This window comes from Mauremys reevesii, linkage group 1 (assembly GCF_016161935.1).
Source record: "Mauremys reevesii isolate NIE-2019 linkage group 1, ASM1616193v1, whole genome shotgun sequence".
Lineage (NCBI taxonomy): Eukaryota > Metazoa > Chordata > Testudines > Geoemydidae > Mauremys > Mauremys reevesii.
This window is the reverse complement of record NC_052623.1, coordinates 217,410,006-217,420,723: the sequence shown is the minus strand read 5'-3', so window position 1 is coordinate 217,420,723 and position 10,718 is coordinate 217,410,006. Positions and strand designations below refer to the sequence as shown.

Below are 10,718 nucleotides of genomic sequence, written 5' to 3'. Positions count from 1 at the left end.
GGGGAGTGGGGTTGGGTTGTTGCTCTTAGTGTAAATGGAAGAGGCCTGTGTTTCTTGAGCTGAAGGGCTAGAATTGTAGTCCAATCTCCCAAGTGGTCTCTATGTGTGTCTCTATGTGTGAATTATGTAGCAATTGTATTGGCTGCAGCATATGAGTCCATTACAATAGGGAGTCTCCATGCGACATCATCCCACTGTGCACCTTCTCTTGTATCACACCTTCTGCTTTGCCAAGAGGAACCCACCTCCTGCTTTACTGAAATAAACTCATTGTTCCCACTAGTCAGGTTTTCTCCTTCCTGTTACAGTGGATCAATGCATTGGACCATCTAGTCTTGCGTCTTCCCATCTACTAGTTTACCAGGAGACAACCATGCATCCATCTACGCTAGTATCTTACTGCTTGCTATGTTGGAAAAAAACACTGTTCCATCTCACACAGTCCCATTTTTGATAATGGAGAATATCACATGCTTCAAATGAAAGCTTAACTCTCTCTCCCCCATTTTGTCCATCTATCTAAATATCATCTTAAGTATCTTTACAGAATCCCACAGGAGTACATGGCACTCTACAGGTAAAAAGACAAGAGTCCTGATACTAGGCGCTTACACTCTCAGGCTTGATCTATACTTAAAAAGTTATATTGGCATAGCTATGTCAGTCAGGGGTGTGAAAAAAACACAGCCCTAACCGACATATCTATGCAGACAAAATACCCAGTGTAGTTGCAGCTATGCCTATAGAAGATTGTTTCTTTTGACATAACTAACATCATTGAGGGAGGTGGTGTGCCTACATGGACACAAAAACGTCTGTTGGTATGAGCTACGTCTACACAAGGAGGCTATGCTGAGATTGCTATGCCAGCATAGCCTCTGTAGAGTAGACATAGGTGAAATTTGGAAGATAACACAAGAAATAATGACACCAGGCTATGGTGGATTTTGTAGTGAAGAGGCAGCCATGTTGGTTCACTTCTTTCACCATGTAGCATTTTGAGTTGCATCACATGTAAAGTAGCATTGCTACCACTAGAAGGGCTCCCATAATAGTAATGGCACATTTTGTTTCAAGCCATTTATTATTATAGTGGTGTGGAAGTAAGGAAGGGAAAGAGACAATAGTGAAAAATGGGAGCCATATACTGCTTAGCAGTCAGTGCTGTTTTAAGCTTGAAAAATAGATAACACACGTTGTTCTGTTTCATACATTTCTTGGTTTTTAATGGGGATTAGTAGTGGAAACCATCTAAAAATGGTACAATATTATACAAGAAGAGGAGTTTCTTCCTCATTACAGACAGTGAAGCAGGAGAACTGATAAGCCTAGGTAGTGTCCCTACAAATACCCTCATTCATAAGATTGTCTAACCCTTTTTTTACTTTTACTAAATTAATATCCTTTGGCAGTGGGTTCCTCAGGTTAAATACCGAATGAATCAGAGGCAGCTCACTAAATCCCAAGGCACGGTGAGGGGAAGCAAGGACATCTGTTATGTAGAGATATGTCCAAGCCAAAGCCCAGGATCCAAACACCCCCAGATTCTATAAATTCAAATCCAGATCTGAATTTTGTGACTCATGCCCATCTCTAGTTTTATGTTTTCATAAATTCATAAATTCCAAGACTAGAAGGGACCATTGTGATCATCTAGTCTGAAATTCTGTATAATCCAGGCCATAGAACTTCCCCCAAATAATTCCTAGAGCAGATCTTCAGAAAAACCTTTAATTTTGATTTTAAAATGATCAGTGATGGAGAATCCACCACAATCTTTGGTAAATTGTTCCAATGATTAATTACTCTCACTGTTAAAGATTTACCCCTTATTTCCAGTCTGAATTTGTCTAGATCCAACTTCCAGCCATTGGATCATGTTATACCTTTCTCTGCTATATTAAAGATCCCATTATTAAATATTTGTTTCCTGTGTAGATACTTATAGACTGTAATCAAATTACCACTTAAACTTCTCTTTGTGAAGCTAAATAGATTGAGGCTTTTGCATCTATAAGGCAGGTTTTTTAATCCTTTAATCATTCTGGTGGCATGTCTCTGAATCCTTTCCAATTTGTCAATGTATTTCTTGAATTATGGACACGAGAAATGCACACAGTATTCCAGCAGCAGTTGTAAAAATACCAAATACAGAGATAAAATCATTTCTCTGCTCCTACTCGAGATTCTCCTGTTTATAAAACACAGATTGCATTAGGTTTTTTGGCACAGAGTCACACTGGGAGCTCATGTTCTTCTGATTAACCCCAATGATCCCCAAATCTTTTTCAGAGTCACTGCTTCCCAGGATAGTCACCCACTATGTAAGTTCTTTATTCCCAGATGTATGCATTTATGTTTAGTCATATTAAAACACATATTGTTTGCTTGTGCCCAGTTTAGCAAGCAATCCACATTGTTCTCAACTTGTTGTCTTTGTTATTTTTGTATTGTCTGCAATTTTTGTATCATCTGCAAACGTTATCAGTGAAGATGTTATGTTTTCTTCCAGATCACTGATAAAATGTTAAATAGCATAGAGCCAAGAACTGATTCCATGTGACCCCACTTGAAACACATCCACTCAATGAATATTCCCAGTTTACAATTACATTTCGAGACCTATGCAATGTAGTTGTAGCTGTGTTGGTCATAGAATATTAGGTAGTCAGAAGACAAGATGAGTGAGGTAATATCTTTTATTGGACTAACTTCTGTTGGCAAGAGAGACAAGATTTAGGCCACTCTACCTGGAATGGTCCTTTACAATATGTGTTAACTACTTATGCTAAACAATCTGTTCCACTTTGCATTTTGCTGTGATGCTCAGAGTTCCTTTCCCAGACCTGAAAACGAGGTTTTTGTAGCCTGAAAGCTTGTCTCCCTCACCAACACAGTTTGCGCTAATAAAAATATTACCTCACTTGCATTGTCTCTCTCATTTTGTGACCTATCTGTAGCCAGTTTTAATACATCATTCTAGTCTAGTCAAAATGTTAGGCAGTGCCAGATCAAACACATTATAGAAATCTAAATATATTGTCACCCTATTACCTTTATCAAAAACTTGTCATGTTATCAAAAAAAGAGATCAAGTTAGTTTGACAGGATCTGTTTCCCATAAACCCAAAGTGATTCGCATTAACTACATTACTCACATTTAATTCTTTATTAATCAAGTCCTGTATCAGCCTGCCCATTATCGATGTCAGACTCACTGGTCTGTAATTACCCAGGTCATCCTGTTTACCCTTTTTAAAAATTGGCACAACATTAGTTTCCTTCCAGTCTTCTGGAACTTCCCGAGAGCTACAAGACCTATTGAAAATTAATATTAATGGTCCACTAAGAGCTCTTCAGTCAGATCTTTTCAAATTCTTGCATGCAAGTTATCGGGACCTGCTATTTAAAAATATCTAACTTTAGTACATTCTGTTTAACATCTGCCAGAGATACTGGTGGAATGGAAAGAGTGTTATCATCACTGTATGATTAGACTGCATCATCTGTTTCTTCCTCAAATACAGAACAGAAATATTCATTGAACACTTCTGTCTTTTCTGCATTATTATTGATAATTCTACCTTTTCCATCTAGTAATGAAACAATACCATTGCTATGTATGTGGTAATGAGCAGGGATTCAGACGGCAATACTCTTGCTTGGGCGGATAAATTCTTACTTATAGAGACATAACTTCCATATCTTTTTAAAGAGTTCAATCATTATTGTCGAAGGGCTTCAATGCAATACAGATCTAAGGACAGCATCAAAAAGGCTAAGGGAAAATGATACCGTACAAAGCTGCCTAGACAGGCTTGGTTAAAATCACCATAGTCCCCATTTGTGCACTTCAGTATTATTAGTAATCTCTCCTAGAAAAGGGGGTGAATAGCAGAGGCTCGAATATCAGGGGAGCTACAGGGCAGAACTGAGGGGCATTTGGCAGAGTTGTGTGGAGAGACCAACGTTGGAACAGCAGGGGGCTGCAGGGCGGGACTGAGGAGCATTGGCAGAGCTGTGTGGGGAGCCCAGGACTGGAATGGCAGGGGCCTGGAGGGCAAAACTGAGGGGCACTGGTAGAGCTGTGTGGGGAGCCCAGGGCTGCAACAGTAGCAGGTGCTGCAGTTCAAGGTGAGATGGAGCTGGAGAGCTCAGCATGGGATGGCAGAGAACATTTCAAAAGGCCTCGTATGCAGATTAAGAGAGGCAAGGGAATGGCTTTAATTATGAGCCTAACCAACCTTGATATTGTTCATTTACGAGAATAGCAGTTGAATTTTATACACAACAGGATGCGGTTTAACATTTGCTTGTGAAACCGTTTCTGTACCTCATCATCACCTCTTTCCACAGCACCCCCCGCACTCCACTCTGAGGCACATGTTAGACTGAAATAGCAGTGCCTATCTGTCCCACCTAGGCTGGTGGTTTTGCCGCCTTGTGTTATCACATAATCTTGCTGCACAGAAGGCTGCAGCGGGTGTTTGCAGAAGCAACCGTTGCTCCTGATGTGTCACGTGAAAACTAGGGGTTTGTGGGTCTTTGTAGGTCACTGACCTGATTTCAAAAATGAGAAAAACATGATTTTTCTGGGTCTCTCTTGAATGACAAACATGAGGCATTAAAAGAGAACTGCTGATTGAATATTGCGTCAACACCCCCTCTTTCCTCACAGTCACTGCAGGATTGTTCCCTACTCTCTGTTCTCCAGGGCTGCCTCTGGGCTAGTTTTAAGTAACAGGGCTTCCACCTTTCCCCCAGGTAACTGGAGCACAGGATAATACGTTTTCTCACTATGAGTGAATGTTTTCTAGTTATCCAGCCTGAAATTTTCCCTTGTAGTTCAATGTAATTAATACTCTGTATATATGAAACAGCACCATAGGTGTATGATGCTTTATGGCATGAAAAATTTGACTTAAGCTCTCACAATTTAATTAGACAGAATTCAGCAAGGGATGACAATAAGCAAACAATCTGAAAGTGTTGTACACGTGTCTATAACTGTCAGGATTTTGTTTTCCATGCACTGCACCTTTATCTTTCCAGAAATCTACAATTTGCTGCAGCCAGGTGCTTCTTTCTTTTTAGTTCAGATGCAACATGTTCCACAGGTGACACACACACCATACTCTCTTATGGAGACTTTATTTTTGTGCTTTCTTATTTTGCAGCCATTTAGGGCTGTTTTCTTTGGCTCCCTAACATCAAAAAGTACTTTATACCATGAATAGTACCATTAAAGTCAATGGCACTACTTGTGAAACATGGTACTACACAAGAGTACTATAATCTACCTCTCACACTGAAAACTTATGATAGCTCTTGAGGTATGGAAGACATTTTGGTGGGGACACGAGGGAATGAGAGTTCCAGGAGTGAGAGATCATGTTATGCATATAATTACATATGCATCTTGTTGGTTTCGCCCTTTGTTTTTTTGTCTTCAGCATTGGAAAACCGTTCCCAGCGAGTAGTTATCAGTGGTTCACAGTCATTCTGGAAGGGCATATCAAGTGGGGTCCTGCAGGGATCAGTTCTGGGTCCAGTTCTGTTCAATATCTTCATCAATGATTTAGATAATGGCATAGAGAGTACACTTATAAAGTTTGCGGACGATACCAAGCTGGGAGCGGTTGCAAGTGCTTTGGAAGATAGGATTAAAATGCAAAATGATCTAGACAAACTGGAGAAATGATCTGAAGTAAATAGGATAAAATTCAATAAGAACAAATGCAAAGTACTCCATTTAGGAAGGAACAATCAGTTGCACACATAAAAAATGGGAAATGACTGCCTAGGAAGGAGTACTGCAGAAAGGGATCTGGGGGATGATAGTGGATCATAAGCTAAATATGAGTCAACAGTGTAACGGTGTTGCAAAAAAAGCGAACATATTTCTGAGATGTATTAGCAGGAGTGTAAGCAAGACACAAGAAGTAATTCTTCCGCTCTACTCTGCACTGATTAGGCCTCAGCTGGAGTATTGTGTCCAGTTCTGTGTGCCACATTTCAGGAAGGATGTGGACAAATTGGAGAGAGTCCAGAGAAGAGTGACAAAAATGATTAAAGGTCTAGAAATCATGGCCTATGAGGGAAGATTGAAAAAATTGGGTTTGTTTCATCTAGAAAAGAGAAGACTGAGAGGGGACATGATAACAGTTTTTAAGTATATACAAAAGTTGTTAAAAGGAGGAGGAAGAAAAATTGTTTTTCTTAACCTCTGAAGTTAGGACAAGAAGCAAGGGGCTTAAATTGCAGCCAGGGAGGTTTAGGTTGGACATTAGAAAAAACTTCCTAACTGTCAAGGCGGTTAAGCACTGGAATAAATTGCCTAGGGAGGTTGTGGAGATTTTTAAAAACAGGTTAGACAAACACCTGTCAGGAATGGTCTACATAATAATTAATCCTACCACAAGTGCAGGGGACTGGACTAGATAACCTCTCAAGGTCCCTTCCAGTTCTATGATTCTATGATTTCTATGATTATAGCAGAGTGGCAGTTAAGGTTAAGAGTCACTTGCTAATTAAAGTATGATGCTTTGAAGCGCTCTAAAATCCTCATGGTTAATCAGAATAGCTTGACATTTGATGTGCCTCATGGGAGTGTGGGATAGGGTTAGTGATCCAAATTTACAGTCATTTTGACCAAGGGGTCCCCAAGATACAGACCCTGAAAAAACAGCTTTTCTTTAAGTTCACAGTTTTTACAACTTTTTGATTGCAGACTGTGTTTTTAAAGTACTAATGGCTTAATGGGATGGGAAGGGGAAGGTGAGCTGGGAATGATGGTGTGGAGTTATAGGTTGTGGGGATGGTGAGGGAGGGCGTGGAGATGGTGAGAGATACACCAGTCTTTTCGCATGTGCTTAAAGTGACTATAATGCCCATGTAAAAAACAGTCAGGTTTTGGGGATGGAGATCATACTTGAGTTTTCTCTCACCAGCCTTGTAAGAAACAGTGTGTGTGTGTGTGTGTGTGTGTGTGTGTGTGTGTGTGTGTGTGTGTGTGTGTGTGTGTGTGTGTGTGTGTGTGTGTGTGTGTGTGTGTGTGTGTGTGTGTGTGTGTGTGTGTGTGTGTGTGTGAGATACTTAACAATCACATAGCAGCTGTGTGGCCTAGCTGGGGAGCAGTAGACTGTGACTCAGATAACATGGGTTCTGTTCTTGGCTCTGCCACAGCCCTGCTATATGGCTCTGGCTAGGTAATTTCAACTTCCTTTGCCTCAGCTTCCCCATTGGGATAATGATGTTTCCCCCCTTGGTAAAGTTCTTTGAGCTGTACTGCTGAAAAGCACTATGGCAGAGCTAGCTATTATTCTCATTTCCTGGCCACCGTAGAATCTCAGCTGCTTACCTGCATGATAACTACAGAAACCTAAATGACCACAAACTCCTGCCAATAACTTTTCTCTTTCTGTTAAAAAGACAAAACAAACTAGGACATTTTGTGCCCTTCCAGAACACTGAGTGCCACAAAGCACAAACTTGTGAAAACCAGGAAAGGAAAAGTTACGGTAAATCCCCATGTAACCTTAACTCTGTCCTCTCCTCAATGCAAAATGACATATACTCACCACCCTGCCTTTGCACTGTACTGAACAGGAGCTCCATACACCTATCCTACATTCGAATGATTAGTGTACACACACAGCCAGAACACCAGGATTGCTAAATTTTACAATCCCTTTTACAACCCCTTCACTGTTATACACATGATGCCATCTACCATTCTGATTTCACTGACCTTTCATTAAACTCACAGCACACACACATCTCCTGACTCCCACCTAACTGCTGACAGTCCCCATGGCAAGAAGACCCCTGTGCCCCACAGCTGACATGACCTACACAGAGCTGCAACAAGACATTCTGGATCTCTCAAGGTACGTGTGCATCACTTTCCTTTGATCACACAAAGGATCAGGGAGAGGGGCTCTCCCCCAAGCAGCACAGCTTCCCCCAGATACCCTCATCTCACAAACACAGCTCTGCCAAGCTGCTCCAATTAATTCCTCTACCATTCATTACGGCTAACCCTAACCCAATGAAAGCAGCTGGAGCACATGCAGATCATTCCCAGCAGCTATAGCCAGCTCCAGGGAGGTGGAGTTAAGGTTGTTCTAAGGGTGACTTACACATACTTAGTTCTTTTCGGCTTTCCTGCTATAACATCTTTCCTGAAGACAACTTAATGAGTTTTGTGGTTGTTCTCTAATTTCCCATGTCTATTGAACTCTTCCTGGTTGGGGTGAACTTTACAAGTGCTGTGCAGAATGTATGTCCTGAGATTGCCTTGACTTGTAACATTGTGACATGTATGTGCCCACGGATGGCTGTCACTGTCCTACTGGACAGGCTGTTTCAGACCTGTAACCTTTTATTGTTCACTTTTGTTACCCATTTTTGCAGGGGTTCCCAAACTGTGGTATGGTTACCCCTGCAGGTACATGAGACATCTCCGGGGGGTACATGGGAGAAATTTTGTAATGGTGGATTTTATTGAATTAATTTATTGCATTTTCATAATAGGCTACTCAGATGAAGCTTTAAAACTCTGTGGGAATTTGTTATATAAAATATGGTAATTAATTTTCTTCAAGATGTACCAATGATAGTACAGATACACAGAGACACTGATGTACAGTGCCCTCACCTCCAATCACCACACAGCGCAGGTTCAGTTGTCCAGCAATTGTCTGGTCTAACTGATCAGGGTTTTGGGGGTTATTTGGTTGTGTACATTGCACTATATCTGTACATAACAGTGAAATAGGGACAGATGGCTAAAGACAGGTAGTGTTAAGAAGAACACAGGATCAGGGGGGCAGGGAGTTTCCCTGCTCCCTATAGGAGCGCAGGGTAGACAGAGCAGGGCAAGCCCCGAACCCTGCTCCCCAACAGGAGCACTGGGGAGACAGGAAGGGACTGCAGGTGGAAGGGATGGGGAGGGGCCCCCACTTGCTGTGGCCCAGGGCCCCACAAACATTAATCTGCCTCTGTGTGTAAGGGGGGGTGGGTACACAATAAGAAAAATGTGGATACCTCTGCTCTGCTGGCTATGAGAACGGCTCTAGGGAAAGTATTGTTTTTTTTGGAACACAAAGTTATGATTTCTATTTGCCCTGTCTCATGTCTGCATAATGGGAATTGCATGGTTGCAGCTGTGACATCTTGAAGATAGGACTAGCCAGGTGAACACCAGGGGGCATATATGGTTTGGGAAATAACCCATACTTAAGAGAGCTGCTCTGCCTTTGATTCCCTGCTCCCCTCAGAAGCACCTTGCTAGTATTTCTGTGCATAATGAGCTGTTCCTGTCTGCATGAGAGCAGCCTGATCTCTCTCTTATGTAGAGATGGGAGGAGAAGCTCTCTTGGAGGGGGGAGGTTTTTGTAGAGGGAGGAGGTGACTCTGAAGTACTGTGTCTAAACTGCTGGCACAGAAATACACAGCCGAGTGCTCCATCTTCACTGAGGTGATGTTCAAGTCAAAGACTTCGATCTCTGGTCGATAGGCTGTGAAATCATTTTTAATGTCACTGTCGCCGTCTTCCTTGTTGCCTTTACCAAGAGAGTAATAGATCAGCTGCAGCCCCTTCCCCTGCTGCTGCTGATACCAGTACATATTATCATGACCATCAGTTTGTCTGCATGTCAGCTGGGCTGGCTGTCCTCTCTTCAGTATCAGGCTTGGTGTTTGGGTGATTTTAGCGTCTGTGTGTCCTGTGAGACAAAATAAAAGAAACAAACACAGTAAAACAAAGGAGCTGCAACCTGCAGACACCAGAATAAGGATTTCAGGGCTCCGTCAAAGACTTACTTGCTCTCAAGAAGCACAGGGTTGCTGTGCACCAGATTAACCACATCACCATCTCTGGGGCCTTTCCCCAGCAAAGGGTTTTATATGGCTCTGCTCTGTAGGGCTGCTTCTGCACTGATAGGCACCAGAGGGGGTGCACACATCGAAACTGATATAGGCAAACTCAGGGCCACCCTCCCATTCCTTCCTATTTCAGGGAATCCCTGAAATTCTCCCCCTCTTGCCGGGAACTTTCTGTGACCCCCATTTTCCCTCCCCCATAGCAGGGTCCCCATTTCTCCCCCTCTCATACCAGTAGCTTCCCCTTCCTCTATGCCATACTAGGGCTGCCTAGAGAATTCCGGGGGCCGGGGGTCCTTGGCAGCGGGGGGCCCCCACTTCGGTGGTAATTCGGTGGGGGGGGGTCCTTCCGCTCTGGGACCCGCCGCCAAAGGGCCCCAAAGACCCGCGGTGGGGCCCCCCTCCGCCGAATTGCCGCCAAAGTGCAGCCGGGTCTGCGGCGGGGAGCCCCCGCCGTGGGTGTTCGAGGCACTTCGGCAGCGGGGGGTCCCGGAGTGGAAGGACCCCTGCCTCCAAATTATCGCTGAAGACCCAGCTGCACTTTGGCAGCAGGTCCCGCTTTGGTGATAATTCAGTGGAAAGGGAATCCTCCACCGCCGAAGACCCGGAGCGGAAGAAGCTCCAGGGGCCCAGGCCCCACGAGAGTTTTCTGGAGCCCTCGGAGCGAGTGAAGGACCCGTAAAACTCTCGTGGGGGCCCCTGGGGAAAATTGCCCTACTTGCCTCCCCCTCTGGGTGGCCCTGTGCCATACCCCCATTTCCCCAATCTCCTCCCCTGCCTGCTGTGCCCCCATTCTCCTTCTTCCCCATTACTCTCTTCCCCTCCATGCCAGG

The 10,718-nt window shown here is 43.4% G+C and overlaps 1 gene segment (V, D, J or C); it reads right to left on the bottom strand.

Moving 5' to 3' along the window:
• Positions 1-9,351: 9,351 nt before the first annotated feature.
• On the bottom strand, positions 9,352-9,927 carry LOC120369514. The segment is given in 2 exon segments: positions 9,352-9,728; positions 9,826-9,927. Coding segments are annotated over 2 exon segments (429 nt in total).
• Between the last annotated feature and the right edge of the window lie 791 nt (positions 9,928-10,718).